Source organism: Macrotis lagotis, chromosome X (genome assembly GCF_037893015.1).
Source record: "Macrotis lagotis isolate mMagLag1 chromosome X, bilby.v1.9.chrom.fasta, whole genome shotgun sequence".
NCBI lineage: Eukaryota > Metazoa > Chordata > Mammalia > Peramelemorphia > Peramelidae > Macrotis > Macrotis lagotis.
This window is the reverse complement of record NC_133666.1, coordinates 630,648,342-630,671,025: the sequence shown is the minus strand read 5'-3', so window position 1 is coordinate 630,671,025 and position 22,684 is coordinate 630,648,342. Positions and strand designations below refer to the sequence as shown.

General features: G+C 37.8%; 1 protein-coding gene across 4 annotated transcripts in view; it reads left to right on the top strand.

Annotated features, from left to right (window-relative positions):
* Positions 1–22,684, top strand: part of LOC141500547 (long-chain-fatty-acid--CoA ligase ACSBG2-like) — an 88,851-nt gene that overhangs the window by 25,256 nt on the left and 40,911 nt on the right. For 3 of the 4 annotated variants that reach the window (XR_012471957.1, XM_074203777.1, XM_074203775.1), the window contains exons 5-8: positions 556–676; positions 6,603–6,683; positions 8,460–8,609; positions 14,809–14,985. Coding sequence is in view for 3 of the 4 variants with exons in the window: in XM_074203777.1 (XP_074059878.1) it covers positions 556–676; positions 6,603–6,683; positions 8,460–8,609; positions 14,809–14,985 (529 nt within the window). In the remaining variant the exon portion in view is untranslated. The remainder of the gene's footprint in view (positions 1–555; positions 677–6,602; positions 6,684–8,459; positions 8,610–14,808; positions 14,986–22,684) is intronic. The other variant, XM_074203776.1, reaches the window with a different exon arrangement.

Here is a 22,684-nt window from a genome sequence, read left to right as displayed (position 1 = left end):
GGGCAGCAATGGACAGTAGGAAAGAAACCAGGACTAGGGACCAAAGAGCCTGGATTTGCTGTGTGACTTTGGACAAAAGTCTTCCCTTCTCTGGGCCTATATTCTCAGTAAAATGGGGATAGTGATCCTTTTATTCCTTTCTTCAAAGAGTTATTGGGGGTGAAGTGCTTTGCAAACTGCAAAGTGTTAGAGTAGTTGATAGGAGACGGGGACATTCTCAAGGACCAGGTCTGACCAGAGTGACTTGGCTTTCTATCTTAGCTTTAGAGCAGCCTGAACCTAAAGCCCCTGAATCCAAGTTCAAATGCCAAGTTCTTTCCCTAAAAGATCCACTCTAGTCACAAAAGTTTTGGATTCAAATCCTGTCTCCAGTGATAACTATCTGTATGATCTTGGGCAAATAACATTGCCTTTCTGGGCCTTATTTTCCTCATTTGTAACATGAAGGGGATGACCTCTGTAGTTTCTTCCTGTGATCCTCTAATTGGGAAATAAATACTTAGGGAATTTCTGCCTCCTTGGTTTCTTTTCCTGTCTCATTATTTTTGCTTTCAGAGGCATTTCTGTGGCCATTTATCCCAAAAACTCCTTCCAAGTCTGTCGGTTCATTGCTGAGAACTCCAGGGCTAACATCTTTATGGTGGAGGATGACTGGCAGCTTCAGAAAATCTTCAAGGTAACCTTCTCCCTTCCAGGGCAGGGAGCCAGATAGGGCAGCAGGGCCTCCTAAAATTGGGGAATGATGCTTATGATCTCTTCCTGGAACCAAGTCCAAGATGATGTCATCAATATAGCCTCTCTGTGACATCCATCAATTCAATCAGTGTCCACCAATGCCTTCTAAGTGCTTAATCCAGTGAATTGTGGAGACAGTCTAAGATCTAGCTAAGAGACTCAATCTTGTTTGAGAGACAATATGGCAGATACTTATTGGGCATCATCCTGTATGGCTGTTATTCATCTCTTCTGAGTGCTGAGAAAAAAGCAAAATACTTGGATGAGTTTGGTGCCTTCCCTCGCAGGAGTTTATAGTCTAGAAGGAGGATAATATAACATCAGAGATCATGTTAATACAGAATATAATACAGAATGTGTGAGAAAGAATTATAGGAAATAATGTATCATAACTTGAAAAGTATGTCTCCCTATCAAGGCCAGTCCAAGTTCAAATGGATCCATATCTACTCAAATCATAGTTTAAAAGCCCATGTTGATTTGTCATCCTGAGGACAGTCTGTTTAAAGCAGACATTTCAGGAAATATTATGGGGGGAAAGGTAATAATAAAACTAGCCCATAAACCTAGGGCACACTTCCACAAATCCATACACCATTAGTGACAAGAGGGCTGCTATGGGTTCAGAAGAACCTAAAATCGTAGATACAAGTAGTCCACACATATGACTAAAGTATACTATGAAAGGGGTAACTCATGTGACCAGAACACAGGATTGGTGGGGGGGGGGCAAGTCAAGTCTTTGATATAACAGGGCTAATGCTGTCTTCTGGGAAAGGTATCATACTGATGCTTCTAGACTGTTCCTTGCAATATACAGTCTCTGTTGGGTATGTAAGTCTTTGTCAGTTGTCTTTTATAGAAGAGAGGTGGGTGGTGCAGAAAAATTCTCAGCAACTTTCTTTTCCCCATAAGGAGGGGTTCTCTTTATTTCCTCCTCTGAATCAGTGACTTGTCATGGCAGGAGTAGGGAGAAGGGGTGAGACTTATGTAGCTCAATGAAACCATGAACCACAACATACAGGGTTACCTCAAGACTGACAGGTCATCATGGAGAGTTCTGACAAAAGGTGATCCAATAGAAAAGGAAATGGCAAACCACTCCAGAATCTTTGCCAAGAAAACTACATGAACAGAATTAAAATGATAAAAGATGACATCCAAAGATGAACTCTTCAGATCATAGTGTCCAACACACTACTAAGGAAGAACAGAGGACAATGAACAAATACCCCCAGAAAGAAAGAAAGCTCAGCTACCATTGTGTCTGGTGATAAAGGAAAAGTCTGATACTGTAAAGATCCCAGTATTACATAGGGACCTGAAATGTAAGATCTATGAGTCAAGGTAAACTGGATGCAGTCAAACAGGAGATGGAAAGATTAAACATTAACATCTTGGGTGTCAGTGAACTTAATTGAATGGGAATGAGTAAATTTAATCCAGGCAATCATTACATATACTAGGCTGGGCAAGAATTCCTCAGAAATAAATGGAATAGCTCTTCTAGTTAACGAAAGGATGAGAAAAGCAGTACTAGAGGATAATCTCAAAAAAAGACAAAATGATATCTGTGTGAATCTAAGACAAACCATTCAAAGAAATACAAGTCTATGCTCCAGCCACCGATGCAGAAGAGACCAAAACTGGTCAGTTCCTTAAAGACCCAACATCTTCTAGAAATAACATCAAAAACTGGGTGTTAGAAATAACACCAAAATAATAGGGGATTGGGAATGCTATAGTAGGAAATCAAAAAATAATTAGAATAACAGGCAAGTTTGGTTTTGAAGTACAAAATGAAGCAGGTCAGAGACTAAAAGAGTTTTATTAAGATAATTTACTAGTCTTAGCAGATGCTCTTTTTCAGTAACTTAAAAGTGACTCTACACAAGGACACCAGATGGTCAATATTGAAATCATATTGATTATATACGTTGCATTAAAATTCAGAGAAGCTCTAGACAGTCTGTTAACACTAGACCTGGAGCTGTAATGTCCCTTATGAATATGAAGAGGAAGTGAAGAATAGATTTAAGAAACTTTAGATTTGATAGAGTGCCTGAAGAACTCTGGACAGAGGCATACAATATTGTACAGGTGGCAGCAATAAAAATATTTCAAAGAAAAAGATGGTATTTAACCAAAGTGGAAGAGATTAAGAAGTGATAGCAAGAGTACACAGAAGAACTATATAAGAAAGCTCTTAATGTCACATTAACCACTATGGTGTGAGTTTTGATTTAGAGCTAGACATCCTAAAGAATGAAGTCAAATGGGCTTCAGGAAGGATTGCTAAAAATAGGGTTAATGAAGGTGAAAAAATTCCTGCTGAGCTATTTAAAATCCTAAAAGATGATGCTATTAAAGTGCTGCATTCAATATCACAGTAAATTTGGGAAATGCAACTAGTTTACATCGCAATCCTAAAGAAGGAAAAATGCCAAGTAATGTTCAAATTACCAAATAATTACAATCATTTCACATGCCAGCAAGGCTATGCTTAGGTTCCTACTTAGGCTTCACAGTTAATGAAGCAAGAATTATCAGAAGAACAGGCTGGTTTTCAAAGAGGCAGAGCAACTAGAGACCAAATTGCCAAAATTTTCTGAATTATGGAGACAACAAGGGAGTTGCAGGAAAAACATCTTCTGATTCATTGACAACACTAAAGTCTTTAACGGTGTGGATCACAGCAAAATGTATCAAGTCCTCAAAAGGATAGGGGTACCGGATCATCTTACTTGTCTCCTGTGGAACCTGTTATGTAGGCCAAGAAGCAATAGTTAGAGTAGAATATGGAACAACTGATTGGTTTAAGATTGGGAAAGAGAAGATTATATATTGTCACCTTATTCATTTACTGTATATGTAGGACATCATATGACATTCTAGGCTAGAGAAATCAAAAGTCAGATTCTGAGACAAATACCAACAATCTTAGACATGCAGATGACACCACTCTGATGGCAGAAAATGAAGAATTGGGAAGTTTCTTTATGAGGGTGAAAGAGTAGAGTCTAATAGTTGGCTTGAAGCTTAATATTAAAAAAATAAAAATTATGACAGCTGGTTCCATCACTTCCTGTCATATAGAGGAAGAAGAAATGGAAGCAGGATCAGAATTTATATTCTTTGACTCAAAACTCACTGCAGGGGGCAGCTAGGTGGCACAATGGATAGAGCACCGGCCCTGGAGTCAGGAGTACCTGGGTTCAAATCCGACCTCAGACACTTAATAATAATTACCTAGCCATGTGGCCTTGGGCAAGCCACTTAACCCCATTGCCTTGCAAAATCTAAAAAACAAAAAAACAAAAAAAAAACCTCACTGCAGATCGTGAATGTAACCATGCAATTAAAGGACACTTTGTTCCTTGGAAGGAAAGACATGGCAAATCTGGACAACATACTAAAAAGTAGAGACATCACCTTGCCTACAGAAAAAGGTCTGTGGAGTCTAAATTGTGTAGTTGAGTTTTTTTGTTTTTTATTTATGTAAGGCAATGGGGTTAAATAACTTGCCCAAGGTCATACAGCTAGGCAATTAAGTATCTGAGTCTGGATTTGAACTCAGGTCCTCCTGACTCCAGGGCCAGTGCTCCATCCGCTGTGCCACCTAACTGCCCCTTGTTTTTGTTTTTTAGTAGTAATGTATGGCAGTGAGAGTTAGACTATAAGGAAAGTTGAATGTCACAAAATCAAAGATTTTGAACTGTGATGATAGAGAACATTTTTGAGAGTCCCTTGGACAGCTAGGAGATCAAAACAGTTCATACTTAAATTAAGTCACATTATTCATTGAAAGAACAAATACTAAAGCTGAACCTTAATACTTTGGCCAATTAATGAGAAGATGGCACTCATTGGAAAAGACTGAAGTTGGCAAATATTGAAGGAAAAAGGAGAAGGGACTGTAGGGGGTGAGGTGGATAGAAAGTAACATGAAAGCAGTGAAAATGAATTTGAACAAATGTTGGGAGATAGTGGATGGTTTGGCCTATTGGTTTCCAGAATCAGGAATAACTGAAGTCTTTGTTTCTAAGAAAGTTGGCTAGAATATTTCCTCTCCAGCAAATTCTTTTTTTTTTTTTTAGTTTTTTTTGCAAGGCATTGGGGTTAAGTGACTTGTCCAAAGTCACATAGCTAGGTAATTATTAAGTGTCTGAGGCTGGATTTTAACTCAGGTCCTCCTGACTCCAGGGCCACCTAGCTGCCCCTCCAGCAAATTCTTTACCGAAGTTTTTAAAATTCTAATTCCTGATCACCAAGAGTAAGGTCTCTCTCATAGTCCTCATTCTGATGTAGGGTGAGAAATTCCTCACATCTCCCTGCTTAGTTCTGATTGAGAATCCTGTGCTTTCAATTTATTTCAGGGACTAGGGCTTATTCAAAGAAACTCTCTGCAGGGTTATGTGTATCTAACATCTTGAAGTATTAGAAGGAACTCAAAGGTACCTTTCATCTTCCACTTAAATCTGAACAAACACAGAAGCTAAACCTAGGAGTCAAGATCTTTTGTCTTCTTCCCATGGAGAACATTCTTGACTTTGGTTGGTTGGTTAGTTCTTCTCCTTCATTATCAAAGAAGACCAAAATGTTTGAGACAAATTACAGTGTGTCCAACTGTGGCTCATCAGACCAATATGAATGCAGAATGTTCTACCACAGGTTGGGCACAAATAGTCCATGTGAACACCTGGGGTGGGCACTCTAAACTTATGGATGTCATGTTTCCTTTGATCTGTTTCAATTCTGCCTTCCTCATAGAGTTAAATCCCCTCACTGAGGAGGGCATGCCATGTTAGGTGGTCCTGTGCTAGTGTCTCCCATGCTGCAAATCAGTTCTAAAGTTCCTCAATGAGGCCTTTAGGGTGACTCGGTATCATTTCTTCTGACCCCCCCTTATGATCAATTGCTCTGTGTAAGTTCTCCATAAGATAGTTTTTTTGGGGGGGCAGTTAAGTGATGCAGTGGATAGAGCACTAGTTCTGGAGTCAGGAGGACCTGAGTTCAAATCTGACCTCAGACACTTAATAATTATCTAGCTATGTGACCTTGGGCTAGTCACTTGAAAAGAAATTTTAAAAATTTTTTTAAAAAATAGTTTTTTTGGTAAGCATATGTCTGGCATTCTAACATCATATCCAGTCATCACAGTTGCCCTCTCTGTAAGTAATGTTGATTTGCTAGGCAGTTTAGTTTGAGAAAGGATGTCAGTGTCTGGTATCTTCTCCTGCTAGGTGATCTTCAGAATCTTCCTAAGACAATTTAAAAATTCAGAGCTGTTGTGCTGACCTCATTGCTATATGCCTGGGAAATCTGAATGGTCTACCAGTGCTATTTCAGGAAACATTCTTTCCTTTTAGATGTAGATGACTAGCAACTTGTCCATGAGGACAACTAAATAATAGAGTTCCAGTTCTGGAATCAAGAAGACCAGATTTCAAATTCAGTTTCAGACACTTACTGGCTCAATATCCCTGGGCAAGTCACTTAGCCCTCTTTACTATAGTTTCTTCATCTGTAGGATAATAATAGCACCTATCTTTCTAGGTTATTGTGAAGATTACATGATATAATGAACCCTAAAAAACTATAAATGTTAGCTATGGTTATTATACATTTAAAAAGGCTTTTCTAAATACACTAATAAAAATATCAACTTTTGGATGATACTAATGATGAAGATGATGCTGTCTATTAGAATGTAAGCTCCCTTTCGTTTGTTTTCCCCTTGTATCAGTGTTTAGCCCTTTAATCAATGCTTGTTGATGGTGATATGTTTTATAATATTAACATTTTTGCACCCCAAAACCCCAAGTACCTACCTGCCCAATTTGGCTATACCTTACTCTCTTTTACAGGTCCAGAGTCACTTAACACATCTGAAAGCTATTGTCCAATATAAAGATAAAATCACAAAGAAGTCACCCAACATTTACTCTGTATGTATGAGCCATGAAGGGGCCAAGGGAATAGAGAGGGGAAGATACTATTTAAAGTATGGGGTACTTATTAAAAGGGGATGGAAATCTGGGGTGAGAGAGGCTGACCACCAGGTCATGGACCTACTCAGGCCCAAACACAGAGAGCCAATGGAGATATTTGGTGGCCTAGAGGAAGATGAGAGCATTCTTCTTTCATTTTTCTCTCCAATCTGAATTAAAAATTATCTGGGGGCAGCTAGGTGGCATAATGGATAGAGCACCAGTCCTGGAGTCAGGAGTACCTGAGTTCAAATCTGGCCTCAGACACTTAATAATGACCTAGTTGTGTGGCCTTGGGCAAGCCACTTATCCCCATTGCCTTGCAAAAAAAACCCAAATAAACTAAAAAAAAAATAAGTTATCTGGGACTGTGGCAGACTAACCCACCAAAGAGAGGAGAAAGAAGACTTAAGAAAGATGATAGCAAGAGGAATTGGAGTTATTGCTTGGAAACAAAGAGTAGATGGACTGTGAGAGAGAGTAGTTCATTGCAAAATGAAATGGGACATAGGAGAAAGAACCCTGGATTTGAAGTAAGGGGACCTGATTTTCAATCTTGACCTTGGCAGTTACCTGTAACATCATCGTTCATCTTTCCCTTATCTGGAGCTCATTTTCCTCATATGTGAAATGTGAGGATTGGACTTAATGACCTACAAGGTCCCTTTTAGCTTGAAAATTCTTTTGGCCTAGATACTAGAGTAATCAAGATATAATGACAATAATAAGAATTAATAATAATAACACAATTATAAAGCACCTTGAGATTTCCTTTCCATATGACATCCCTGTGAAGATAGATATTGCGAGCATTACATCCCTATTTTACAGATAAGGAAACTGAGTCTTTGAGAAATTAAGAGACTTGACTATGATCATCCAGCTAATAAGTTTCTGAGGCAGGAATCCAGTGCAGGTCTCCCTATTCCAAGTTCTGAGTTCTGGTTCAATCTACATAATGTGGTAAAGGGCTTATCCTGGGTTCGTGACAAGCATGGGTTCTTTGGGAACAGGATGAAACTCTGATGATGGGCCAGCCTGGTTGGGAATGGAATGGAGAAAAGAAGGAATGAAGGAAAGAAAGAAACAAACAAACAAACAGACAGACAGACAGACAGACAAACAAACAAAGAGAGAAAGAAGAAAAAAGAAGCATTTATTAAGGCACTACCAATATTATCTCATTTTATAATGAGAATGGTAGAAAGGGATGCCAGCCTAGTGAGATCTATATGGACTGGGGTCAGTAGGGAGGCAGTCAATCAGTTCTTAAGCTCACTCCTGAAGACTTGAGTCTGCTTTGGTGGCTAGGGTAGTCTTTGGTCACATTGTAGTTAGGTGCTGTTTGAGGATTTATAAATAAATTTCCAATCTGTGGCTATATAATCTCTTTTAAAATGAATACATGACCCATCCTATGGAATTTGGTCCCATGGACTAGATGCTGCAGTGCTGAACCTGGCTGAGACCAAAAGTCAGAATTGCCCAAGCAATTGGAAGGCCCGTCAGGACACTCTAGAACCCCTGTGTTAAGGGAGGAGGGTCATGGGAATGGGTCAATTACGCTATAAACAATGAGTTGAAAATGACTTAAATGGGGTCCTGACATCACAGTGTCTCATAATTAGTTGGGGAGACTAATTTGCACAATTTCTCTTGAGGGTTTATAGTTAGGTTATTGATTCTCCTTCATACCCCAGCCATCTTTATGCTATTGCTTCTCTACCTATACAGTGGGATGAATTCATTGACCTAGGGGTAACTATTTCTGATGAAATACTGGATAGATCAATTGATGCCCAGAAGCCTAACCAGTGCTGTATGCTAATCTATACCATGGGGACCACTGGATCACCGAAGGCAGTTATGATCAGTCATGACAATGTAAGTGTCTTTCTTTGAAGCCTTTCTCATTCTAAGTCTGTGATTCAATATCATCTGAAGGCACTCAAAAGCAGTGTGATATATCAAAGGAATCTTATATTTCTTGACTCAAGAATCATTGGGGGAAGTGTAGGCTAAACACTTGTGTGTGGATTCTCTAGTCAATATGTCCCCTAAAAGTCTGCTGTGTGACACTGAGCTTCTTCTTTGGGCTTCTGTTTCATGCTCTGTAAAATGGCAGAGGAGATGAACTTACTTTAGAATTGACATTTGTAATTTTACAACCTATAAATTGGGGAAAAAAACCCTCTGATGCCCAAGGAAAAGATCAAGGATGGTTAAGATGACCATTGTACATTTTTTTCTGTCATTTTAAAGGTAATATAATAACAACAACAATAATAACTGATAATTATGAACAATTTTAAAGTTTTCTAAGCTCGTTCATATATATTTCATTTGAGTTTCATCATAAGCCTATGTGGTAGGTATTATTATCCCTATTTTATAAATTTGGCAAGTAAGGGTCAGAGAGGTTTACCCCAATTTACAAATAATGAAACTGAAGCTAATAGAAATTAATAGTCATATGATGTCCGAGTAAAGGTTTGAACTTAGGTCTCCAAATTGCAAATCTATTTCTCCTTCCTAACTCCCCTATTCCTGTTGAGGGCATCCCTATTATCTCAGTTCCCTAGACATGAAACGTACATGTCTCCTTGATTACTCTTTTTTTTAAAGATTAAGAGGACTTCACCCCCCCATATCCAAATCTATTGTCCAGTTCTGTGGATTTTACTTTTGCCTTTACTCCACCATCTTGTCTCTCTCCCACCCCAGATTTCATCTCTGTAACATCTCTCATCTATGCACACTTCTCTATTTTTAAATTTATTTTTACAATAATATGTAGATATCAATTTTCAACATTCATCTTTTGTAAAGTTTTCTCCTTCCCAGCCTACCCTTTGGGTAGCAAATAATCTGATATAGTTGTGCATGAACAATCATCTTACACATATTTATGTAAATTAGTGAAAGAAGAATCAAAATAATGGGGAGAAATTTATGAGAAGGAAAAATTTAAAGAGATGACAATAGCATGCCTTCATCTAAGTTCAGATTCCATAGTTCTTTCTTTGGATGTGGATGAGATTTTCCATCATAGGTCTTTTAGAATTGTCTTTGATCATTGTACTGTGAAGAAGAGTTATGTCTACAGTTGGTCACTCAGCATCACTCATGTAGGTTCAGGTTTTTCTGAAATCTGCCTACTTCATTTCTTAAAGAGCAATAATATTCCATTATATTCATATACCACAACTTATTCAGCCACTCCTCAATTGATGAACATTCCCTCAATTTCCAATTATTTACCACCACAAAAATAGCTGCTATGATTATATTTATACATGTGGGTCTTTTCCCATTTTTTATGATCTCTTTGGGATACAGACCTTGTGGAGGTATTGCTGAATCAAAAGGTAGGCACAGTTTTATTGTCCTTTGGGCCTAGTTCCAAAATGCTCTCCAAAATGGTTGGATCAATTCACAATTCTAATAATTATACTCACTTCTCTTCTCTGACAGTGCCATTACCCTGGTCTAGGTCCTCATCACTTCATGTCTGGACTATTGCATCACTTTGCCAAATGGTCTTCTTGCCACAAGCCTCTCCCCACTCTAGTCTATCCTCCACTCAACTCTGTCAAATTTTTCTTCCTAAATCATATCATACTCTATCCCTTACTCATTAAACTTCAGTGGCTCCCTATTATACCCATAATCAAATATAAAATTCTCTATCTGACATTTGAAACCTGATCTGTGGCCCCCAGTTTCCTATTCTACTTTACTTCCCCTCCCACACTCTTAAGATCCAGTGATTCTTGCCTCCTTGCTGTGAGCATTTTCTCTGACTATTCAGAATGCCTGGAATCCTTTCCTTCCTCATCTCAGTCTTCTAGCTACCCTCAAGTCTCAGATAAAATCCCACCTTCCACAGGAAGTTTTTCCTGATCCCTTAATGGGAGTGCCTTCTCAGTTGATTATTTCCATTTTATCCTCTATAGAGCATGTTTGTACAAAGTTATTTGAATGTTGTTCCTCCCATGAGATTTTGAGTTCCTGGAGAGCAGGGATTGTCTTTTTTTTGTTAAGGTTTTTGTAAGGCAAATAGGGTTAAGTGGCTTGCCCAAAGCCACACAGCTAGGTAATTATTAAGTGTCTGAGACTGGATTTGAACCCAGGTACTCCTGACTCCAGGGTTGGTGCTTTATCCACTGTGCCACCTAGCTGCCCTAGGGATTGTCTTTTGCCTTTCTTTACATCCCCAGTGTTCTCACAGTGCTAAGAACAAAATAAGTACTTAATAAATGTTTATTGATGATTGACCTTCTGATTGACTCCTTCCACTATCTCCCAACACTCTCAGTGGGGTTTCCTCCCTCTATGAAATGTTCAGTCCAGGGAAAAATGTCCCATTCTATCTAAGCAGATCAGAGAAATTATGGAAGGCAGGGCATGCCATATTGTGAAAGAGTACTGGCCTTAGGAATGTTGCTAATTAGTCTCAAGCAGAGGGAACATATAAGTGTTGGCCAAGCATAAGCTCTATAAGGTTGCCAACATATGATGGAGCAGGAAATGCCTAAAAACCTCCAGTGATGGAGAACTCTCTCTGTGGCAATTTCACTTAAACCTCCCAAGGTTGCTCTTCCCTCACTTTCTCAGAGGAGAACCATGCCTCATATTTTACAGAAAAAAAATTTGAGACCATACTCTGTGAACTCCATCTTCTCCCTCATCATCTATCACTCAGAAGCCTTCTGCCACTCTTTCCTCCTTCACCTGTATTAAAAGCTAAATCTTTTACTTTTTCAAGCAATGCCATTTCTTCCCATCTCCTTCAACAGATTCCCTCTTTTGTCACTTATTTGTCACTTCCCTCTTTCACTTATTTTCTTTTTTCTTTTTCTTTTTGCAAGGCTGTGGGGTTAAGTGATTTGCCTAAGGTCACACAGCTAGGTAATTATTAAATGTCTAAAGCTAGATTTGAACTCAGGTCCTCCTGACTCCAGGGCTAGTTCTCGATACAATGTCGCCACCTAACTCCTTCTCTTTCACTTGTTTTCAACCTTTCCCTGACCATTGGTTCTTTCCCTTCTACTATAAATATGCTTGTGTCCTTCCTATCCTGAAAAAATTGCTTGTTCTTTTCATGCCCATTATCATTCTATATTTCTTCTGTCCTTTGTAGCTAAATTCCTCAAGAAGCTGTTTATGATAATGCCTCTGCTTTCTCTTCTCTTCCTCTACTTAACTCCTTACAATCCAGCTCCTGAGCTTATCATTCCATTCAAACCACTCTTTCCAAAATTACGGATGATCTCTTCGTTGTCAAATCCTTGAGGCCAAAGCCTTTCCTGAATCATCATTTTCCTTGACCTCTCTGTAGCCTTGGACCCTATAGATCACTCTCTCCTTCTAAATCATATCATACCCCATCCCTTATTCATTAAGCTTCAATGGCTCCCTATTATCCCCAAGATCAAAGATAAAATTCTCTGTTTGGCATTGGAAACCTGATCTGCAGCCCCCCAACTTCCTATTCTACTTCCCTTCCCAAGGATTCTCTTCTGGTTCTCCTCCTTCCTATCTGACAACTCCTTCTCTGTCTCCTTTGTTCAATTCTTTTCCAGATCACAGCTCTTCTCCCGCTAAAATGCTTCCTTTGGTGATCTCATCAACTCCCATAGATTTAATTACTGTTTTTATGCTGATGACTCTCAAATATACTTATCCTGCCTCAAATTCTTTACTAATCTCCAATCTCATATTTCTACCTACCTTTGACACATCTTGAACTGAATATTCAATAAACATCTTAAACTCAATATATCCAAAAAGTAACTCATCTCTTCTCCTAAACTCCCCCCCTTCTCAACTCCAAGCTCTTTTCTTATATCATCCTTCCTATTTCTTGGGCTCATAACTCAGGAGTCATTTTGAATTTCTCACTATCTCTCATCCACTATAATCAATCTGTTGCCAACACCTATTGATTTCACCTTCACAACATCTCTCAAAGACTTTTCCTTCTGTCCTCTGGCACTACCATCATTCTGGTAAAGTCTTCATCACCTCACATCTGGACTATTTTAAAAGCCTACCTCAAGTCTCTCTTCACTCCAATCCATCCTCCAGTCAACAAAGTGATTTTCCTGCAGCACAAGTCCAACCATGTCACCATCTTATCCCATTTAATAAACTCCATTACTTCCTATTGCTTTTAGGAGCAAATTTAAAAAAAATACTCTTTGATATACATGCTCTTCATAACTTAGTCCTCTCCAGCTTTCCAGTCTTCCTACTCTTTATTACTCCACACATAGTTTTTGATCTAGTTACACTGGCTTCCTGGCTGTTCTCTTCCCCAGACATTCCATTTCTCCATCAAAGGCATTTTTTTCTGACTGCCTCCACTCTGACTACTGTCTTCCCTGGCTTCCTTTAAGATCCAACTAAAATCCTGCTTTCTACAGGAAGTCTTCCCAAACCCCAGTTAATTCCAATGTTTTCCCTCAGTTAATTATCTCCTTTTTATCCAGCACATAACTTTCTTTGTATATATTTGTTTACATGTTGTCTCCCTTGATAGACTATAAACTATTTGAGGGCAGGGGTGGTCTTTTGCCTCTTTTTGTACCCCCCAGATCTTAGAACAATGTATGGTAATAATAGGCACTTAACAAATGTTGGTTGATTAAATGATCCAGAGGCAATCTGTTCTACTCTATATGTTGGGATATTTATTCCAAATGGCTAGCCAAAATCTGTCTCTTTGCATTGGTCAATCATCAATTCATCTAAAAGTATTTATGAAGTGTCCACTTTGTACCAGACACTATGGTAAACTTTGGGCATACTAAAGAAAAATTAAAATAGTCCCTACCCTAAAAAAAGCTCAGTAATGATGATGGAAGACACAGGAAGACAACCAGGTCCATACAAGATCTCTATAGCAGATAGATGGGAGGTATTTCTTGGAAGGGAAGACTAGCAGTGGGAATTGGGAGAACTCAGAAGGGCTTCCGGCTACAATGGAAGAAGCCATAGCTAATAGACAGAGGTCAGGAAGTTAGAGAATTCTAATAAGAGGAGATAGACCTGACTTTTGGGTACTTTCCTGGGAGATGGGATGTGTGGTAGACAAGTGGGGGGGATAGAAGATGTATGAATGGGAATCAAATGTCAGAATAGAAATGTAAGTCCAGGTTACAAAGGACTCAATGGGAGATGTAGCTATAGTTAGTAACAGAACTAGGATTCAAACCTAGACTGTTAACCACTACTCTGTTGCCTCTGGGTAAGCTGTTTCTTTGATAATCAATATTCTGAGGACAAAATTGAGTCTTATATTGTGTATAGATATGCTTTAGGCCCTGGATGCCCAGGAACTCAAATAGATTGGGCTGGCATGCATATTATGATGATGATAATAATAATAATAATTATAATAATTATAAATAGTATTTATATAATGCCTACCTACTCTGTGTTAATATTATCCCATTTGACCATTACACTCATGACTTAGGTACTATAATTATTCCCATTTTACAATTTAGAAACTGAAACAAACATTGGTTAAGTGACATACCCAGGGCCCCTCAGTTAGTGTCTGAAGTGGGAATTGGATTCCAACCTTCTTGACTCCAGGACCAAGGTTCTTTCCATGGTACCACCTATATGAATGGGAATATTATGGGAAAATGTTTTAGCTACCAGATTGGTCCAGGAGTTCTTAATCTGGTGTCCTTAACTTCAAAGGGGCCCATTAACTTGGATGGGGGAAAAATGATTGCTTTCTTTTCACTAACTATTAACCATAATTTAGCATTAAAAGTATTCTTCTAAGAAGAGGGATATAGTCTTCCAAGATTGCCAAGAGAGGTCCAGGACCCCTTAAAGGTTAAGAACCTCTGATCTAATTCAATCTCCTCATTTTACCAATGGGTAAAAGAAAGCCGTGGCCACTCCCCAGTTGTCCAAGGTCGAATGACTCCTAGTCACTAGAAGTAGCTAGAATCCTCAGTGGAGAAAGGGTTGGGTCTGGAGTCAGGAAAAACTGAATTCAAGTGTGGCTCTGAGTCTATGATTGCACTTAATCAATGCTAGGAGTTCTCTTGTGTTTCAGATCACGTGGACCGTGAGAGCTGTGCTTCAAAGCCTTCCTTTCACTCATCCCCCTGATAATCCAGAGATCTTGGTGAGCTACCTCCCCCTGTTCTTGATTCCTGCTCAGATATTTGAAGTCTGGCTCCCTATTTCCATTGCGGCGTCTGTCTTCATTGCTGAACCTGAAGCCATGAAGGTATGTGCCCTGTAGGTAAGAGCAAGATTTACACTTCTATAGGCAAAAGCACCAGATGAGACCAGCCTAAGGAAGCCTTTCCTAAACCCTGATGTCTATTGTTATAGCAAATATCTCACAATGGGATGATGGGTGCTAGAGGATCGATAATCACATATATCCCATGGTGTAAGCCACTGTACCTGTAAAGACTATGTTTGTTGTCCAATCTCTGCAGACAATATGGGGGAATTCTCATGGGACTGCAGGTCAAAGAAGGTACTAAAACACTCTGAACTCACTGCTGTGTGAGTTTCTGTTCCTTTCTCCCTTCCCCTCCCCGACATTAACGTTGGGGGAACCTTGTATCTGGGGATGGACATTCAGCTTATCTGGAGAGAAAATGAAAAAAATGAATTTGCAATCAGTTAATCTAGTTTTTAATCCTGTTTCTGTCACTTACTATTGGGATGACTTTGGCCAAACCCCTTCTACTTTGAGGATTTCATCTTCTTTCATCTGTTAAATGAAAGTATGGGATTTAGTGGCACAATCCAGCTAAAATAAATATAGTTTAGTAGAAATCACTTCATCTTGAATCAACAGACCTGGGGTCAAGTTTCACCTTTGATGTTTTCTTTGTAGAAAATAGTTTCCTGACCTGTAAAATTAAGAGGGAGAAGGACAGAGTGGAATTTAGCTGGATTAAGTGACCTCTGCTTTTAAGCTCTTGTTTCTCCAAATGCCTAATGGACATTGGGATGAATGCTCCATCAATATCTTAAACTCATTATCTCCAAAACTGAATTCATCTTATTTGTTCCTAAATCTTCCCTTCTTCCTAAATTCCATGTTACTTCTAAGAGTGCCACTGTCCTTCCCATCACCCAGAATCACAACCTCTGTGTCAACCCCCTCTATCCAAACTGTTACCAGAATTTACTGATTGGACCCTTCCTCTTCTTCCTTCTAAAGTCCTTTCTTCTTTGTTTTCCTTCATGAGCAAAAACAGTTTGTGACCCTTTAGTGATTAGGAGTGAGGTTGGAGGAAAGTGTAAACACCATATGGGCAGCCACTCTGGGAAGGTTCATAGAAGATGAACTGGTTAACAATTTTTGAGCATATTTTCATACTGAGCTGAGACTTCTGAATGAGGAAAACTCATGGTGCAATCATTATTATGGCCAGTTATGTCATAAGTGCCTCCAAGGAGAGGGTATAATGGAAAAAGTCTTGGGTTGGAGTTGGGTAGTGGTGGCAGAAGATTTGGATTCTAGTTCTGTTTTGTTATTGATTAATTGAGTGGCTAGAAGCAGCTCATTTTGCTTTGATAACCTGTTTTCCCATCTATAAAATGAGAGATTTGGACCTACTTTTCTCCAAGACATGTCCTTGCTTTGACATCCTGTTTTTAAGATGTCTTTCAACTCTAACATTCCTTGTCCTAAGATTTTTTCAATTCTATCATTCTATGTTCTAAGCCATTCCCTTCTGACACGTTTTACACATATATTAATATATATATGTATATGTATATGTATATATAAATATATAAATCTGGAAAGTTGGACATGGGAATGGTCTTAGAACATAGAAAATTGGGGGTCAGTAGGAACTTAGGTCTTATTCTATACAATGGAATAAAACAAACTTTTATTTAGTACCTAAATATATTACTGCCCCAGGGGTCAAGAAAAATAGAGAGCTGAGGTAAAATAATGTCCCTAATCTACATGGAAGTCAGCATCAAGTAGGAAAAATAAAATACCAAAACAGACAGCTACAACTACATAAAAATTACATGTGGTAAATGCAACAGAAAATTTCAAAAGAAAGTTCTATATGGGGAAAGTTATTACTGACTAAAGGGAAGGGAAGTGGACTTCAGGAGATCCTCCCCATGGTGGAGGTAGGGAGGTAGCATTTGAACTGGAATTTCAAATAAAGGTAGGAATCCAACAGCTAAAGAGGACAAGGGAAAAATCTGAGGTATGAGAAACATTGCTGGGTCAAGGGGTATGATCAGTTTTATTGCTCTTTGGGAACAGTTCCATATTGCACTCCAGAATGGTTGAATTCATTCACAAATCCACCAACAATGCATTAATGTCCCATACATGAGGTTTGAGCAAAAGCATGGAGATGGGAGAATGCAGGAAATATTCAGGAGAGAGTTCTCCAGGTTGAAACACTACTTGAAATTAATAAATTGCAGCTATTTGTGATAATAAAATAATAATATGATTTGTGATAATAAAATTTTCAAGGATGTGCCCCAAACATTAGCCCAAATAAAAATCTAAATATATAAAGTCAGAGTTGAGAAAAAAACCTTAGCTTCTTTGATCTAGCTTGATCCCTTTCTTTTTTTAATTGATATTCTATTTAATTTTTCCAATTACATGTAATAAAAGTTTTTCAACATTCATCCACATGCATATTTATAAATTACCAAATTTTCTTCCACCCTTCCTTCCTAATCCCCTCTCCTCAGGGGCAAGCAGTCTAGTGAACATTCCTGTTTATATATTAGTAATTTTCTGTATGAGGAATTAGGACCAAGGGAAAAGGAAGAAAACCATGAGATAGGATAGGAAAGCATAAGAGAAATTTTTAAAAAGATAACAGTGTTCATTCAGATTTTGTAGGGTTTTTTGTTTTGTTTTGTTTGTGTTTTTTCTTTGTCTGGATATGGATAGCATTATTCTTAACAGGTCTCCCAGGATTGTCCTAGCTCTGAGCTGTGTCCATCATAGTTGATCAATTCACAATGTTGCTGTTAATGCTTCCTTCCTTCAACATCAGTTCCTGTAAGTCTTTCCATGTTTCTCTATGGTCTGACCATTCATGGTTTCTAGGACTCCATAACATTCATATACCATAATTTGTTTAGTCATTCCCCAATTGATGAGCCTCCCCTCAATTTCCAATTCTTTGCCACTACAAAAAGAGCTGCTATAAATATTTTGGAACATGTGGGACTTTTGCCAATTTTTATGATTTCCTCTGGATATAGGCCCACTATTGGTATTGCTGGGTCAAGGGGTATGATCAGTTTTATTGCCCTTTGGGAATAGTTCCATATTGCTCTCCAGAATGGTTGGATTCATTCACAAATCCACCAACAATGCATTAATGTCCCATTCCTCCCACAACCTCTCCAACATTGATCATTTTCCATTTTTGTCATCTTAGACACTCTGATAAGTTTTGTGGGTATCTCATAGTTATTTTAATTTGTATTTCTCTAATAAGTAATGATTTTGAGCATTTTTTCATATGATTATATATATAGCTTTAATTCCTTCACTTGAAAACTGCCTGTTTATATCCTTTGACCATTTATCAATTGGGGAATGACTTTTAAACTTTATGAATTTGATTCAATTCTCTAAATATTTTAGAAATGAGACCTTTATCAGAACCCCTAGCTGTAAAAATTGTTTCTCAGCTTTCTGTTTTCCTTCTAATCTTGGCAGCATTGGTTTTTTTTTTTTTTAGATTTTTTTTTCAAGGCAATGGGGGTAAGTGGCTTGCCCAAGGCCACACAGCTAGGTAATTATCAAGTGTCTGAGACCAGATTTGAACTCAGGTACTCCTGACTCCAGGGTCAGTGCTCTATCCACTGCACCACCTAGCCACCCCAGCAGCATTGGTTTTATTAGTACAAAAACTTTAATTTAATTTAGTCAAAATCATCCCTTTTGCAATTTATAATGTACTCTATTTCTTGTCTGGTCATTAATTTCTCCCCTTTTTGTAAATCTGAGAGAGTATTTCTTGTTCTGTTAATTGATCTATGGTATAGCCCTTTATGTCTATAACTCTGTACCCATTTTGACATTATTTTGGTATACGGTATGAGATGTGAGTCTGTGCCTAGGCTTTGTCATACTATTTTCCAGTTTTCTCAACAATTTTTGTCAGATAGAGAGTTCTTATCCCAAAAGCTAATGTTTTGGGGTTTGTTAAACAGGAGATTACAGTAATCATTTATTACTGTTTCTTTTGTACCTGCTCTAATCTGCTGACCAATTACTCTATTTTTTAACCAGTACCAGGAAGTTTTGATGACTGATGCTTTATAATATAGTTTTAGATCTAGTAGAGCTAGGCCACTTTCCTTTACTTTTTTTTTTTATCAGTTCCCTTCATATTCTTGAACTTTGGTTGCTCCATTTGAATTTTGTTTCTATTTTTCTAGCTCAGTAAAATAGCTATTTGGTAGTTTGGTATGGCATTGAATAAGTAATTTAATTTGGATAGAATTATCATTTTTATTTTATTAGCTCTACCTAACCATGAGCAATTGACATTTTTCCAGTTGTTTAGATTTGACTATGTGAAAAGTATTTTGCAATTGTATTCATACAGTTTCTGAGTTTCTGAGTAGATTTCTAAGTATTTTATGTTCCCTGCAGTTACTTTAAATGTACTTGCTCTTTCTATCTCTTGCCCCTAGGCTTTGCTGTTCATATATAGAAATATTGATGATTTATGTGGGTTTATTTTATATCCTGATTCTTTGCTGAATTTGTTGTTTCAAAACAATTGCTAAAGCTAATATTTCTAATACAATATTGAATAGCATTGGTGACAATGGGCATCCTTGTTTCACCCCTGATCTTATTGGAAATGCCCCTAGTTTATCCCAATATATAATAATATTTGTCAATTTTTTAGATAGATACTGCTTATTATTTTACAGAAAACTCCATTTATTCCTATACACTCTACTGTTTTTAGTAGGAATGAATGTTGTATTTATCTTTCCATATTCCTTTATTACATGTAATTTTTATTGCATTTTGATCTGAAAATACGTATTTATTATTTCTGCCTTTCTGCATTTGATTGTAAAGTTTTTTTGCCCTAGTACATGGTCAGATTTTGTATAGGTGCCATGTACTGCAGAGAAAAAGATATATTCTTTTCTATCCCATACAGTTTTCTCCGGAGGTCTATCATATCTAAGTTTTCTAAGATCTTATTCCCCTTCTTAACTTCCTTCTTGTTTATTTTGGTTAGAAATATCTGGTTAGATTTATTTAATTCTGAGAGGAAGGTTGAGGTTTTGCTTTCTATGTCTATGTCTCCTTGTAATTTATTGAGCTTCTCCTCTAAGAATTTGGATACTATATATAGGCGCATATATGTTTAATAATAATACAATTTCATTTTCTATAATGACTTTTTCTATGATGACTTTTTCTAAGAAGATGTACTTTCCTTAGGGGTGACTAGGTGGCAAAATGGATAGAGCACCAGCCCTGGAGTCAGGATTACCTGAGTTCAAATCTGGTCTCAGACACTTAATAGTTACTTAGCTGAATGGCCTTATGCAAGCCATTTAACCCCATTGCCTTGCAAAAAAAAAAAAACCCTTAAAAAATGTACTTTCCTTCCTTATCCCTTTTAATGAGATCTATTTTTGATTTTGCTTTGTCTGAAATCAGGACCTCTACCCTTGAATTTTTTACTTCTACAGAAGCATAATATATTTTATTCCAGTCTTACCTTTATCCCATGTGTATCTTTCTGATCTACATGTTTCTTGTAGACAACATACTGAAGGATTATGGTTTTTAATCCACTCTGTTATCTGCTTCCATTTTATGGAAGTTTAGGTTACTAATTTTTTATTTCCCTCCATGTTATTGTTTCCCTTTTGTGCTTTTCTCTCTTTCCTTCTTATTCCTCCTCACCAAAGTTTTGCTCCCTTTCCCCTTCAACTTTTCTTTTAAGCTTTAACTTTAAATTCTTTCTCCTTTACTTTGCCTTCCCTTTTATCAGTCTCTTCTTCCCTTTTCTTTCCCTCTCCCCTCTACTTCCCTGTAGGGTAGGATAGATTTTTAAACTCAATTGGAGATGTATTTTATTCCCTCTCTAGACCAAATCCATTGAGTAGGATTTACTCAGTATTCATACCCTCCTTTCTTTCCCTTTGTGCCTCTTTATCTGATGTTATTTATCCACTAATGCCTAGTCTTCTCCTAATATAGTCCTTCTGTTTATATTTTTATTATTTTAACTCTGTCTTGTATTTACATCCCCTTTGTCAAAATATACCCTTTTTATCTGACCTGTTCTCAAAGACTGATTGATTGATTGCTTGATTGCTTGATAAACAGCATGGCCTCATAGTCATTAAGTACCCTCCCCTTTTCTAGATTATTAAAAATACCTTCTCAAGAGTCATGAATCACATCATATTATAATCATTTTATACTTTACTCTCTTTTCAAGTACCCTCTATGAGTCAAAGCATCATGCAAAGCCAAATCATTTCATGAACCATTTATATCCCTATCTCCCAAGCATATACCTTCCAACTGTAGCTAAAGCATCAAGCAAAGCAAATCTCTTCATGATGTTTTCATGTTCAGTCCTTCTAAGAATACTCTCTCCCTCCATCCCTAAAGTACTCTAACCATAGCCCTACAGCCTTCCCCAACCAAAGTATCAGGGACACTCTCCTACTGATCTTTAGCACCCCAACCATGGTTCTAAAACCTTCCTTAGAGTATGGATAAAGATAAGATCACTTCCTAATCTCTTTATGTCCTATCCTTGTAAGTACTCTCCCACTCTCCTCTAAGTATCTAGTAAAGTCACTTATTATTTAATTATGTATAAAACCTCTAAGTACTCTAGGTACTGGGACACCCTAAAAAACACTCTCTTAAGAACTTTAGCATTGATTGTAAGGTATGGGAGACACTGGCGCAAGGACCACCCAGCATGAGGTGCTCTCATTAGAGAAAGTGCTGAATTCTGTGAGTTAAGCAGAATTATAATAGTTCAAAAGACATGTGAGATATATAAGTTTAGTATAAACACCCTAGGTGCCCAACCTGTGGAGAGCATTCTGAGCTCATATTGGTCTAATCAGTCACAGTTAGAACCACTGTAATTTGTCTCAAACATAGTGATGTCATTTTGGTCTTCTTTGATAATGAAGGACAAGAACCAATCATACTCATATCCTCTAAGTACAATTTCTTCAATTATATTCAACCCTTTCTCTATTTTAATAGAAATAATTTTTTTAAATTTTTTTATTTTAAATTTATTTTTTATTCTCATTTTGTACAAATGTTTTTCTTTACATTAATAAAATATACTTGTTTACAAGTAAACAAAATACCCCTCCCCCCATGAATATAGATAGACTTGCTTGGGCAAAAAAGTAAAGGGGGAGAAAAAATTAAAATTAAAAAAATAATAGTAATAATTATAGGTATGGCCAGGTGGTGCAATGGACGAAGCACCAGCCCTGGTGCCACGAGCACCCGAGTCCATATCCAGCCCCGTAAACTCAATAATCACCCAGCCATGTGACATGCAAGCCACCCAATCCCCACTGCCCTGCAAAAACCAAAAAGAAGAAAAAAAAAGACCCAAAATAAAATAAAATAGTAATAATAGTAGGGGTGGTGGGGTGGCAGACAGAGCATTGGCCCTTGAGCCAGGAGCACTGGGTCTGAATCCGGCCCCAGACACCCAATGATCACCCTGCTATGTGGCCCCAGGCAGGCCACCCAGCCCCACTTGCCCTGCACCCTCCCCCAAATAATAATAACAAAAAATGTGTTTCAGTCTTTGTTCCAACATCATCAACTCTGTCGTGAGTGGATCACATTCTTTATGATAAGTCCATCACAAAAGTTACTTCCATATTTTTCCAACGTTTCCATTGCTGATCGCAACTCCCTCCTT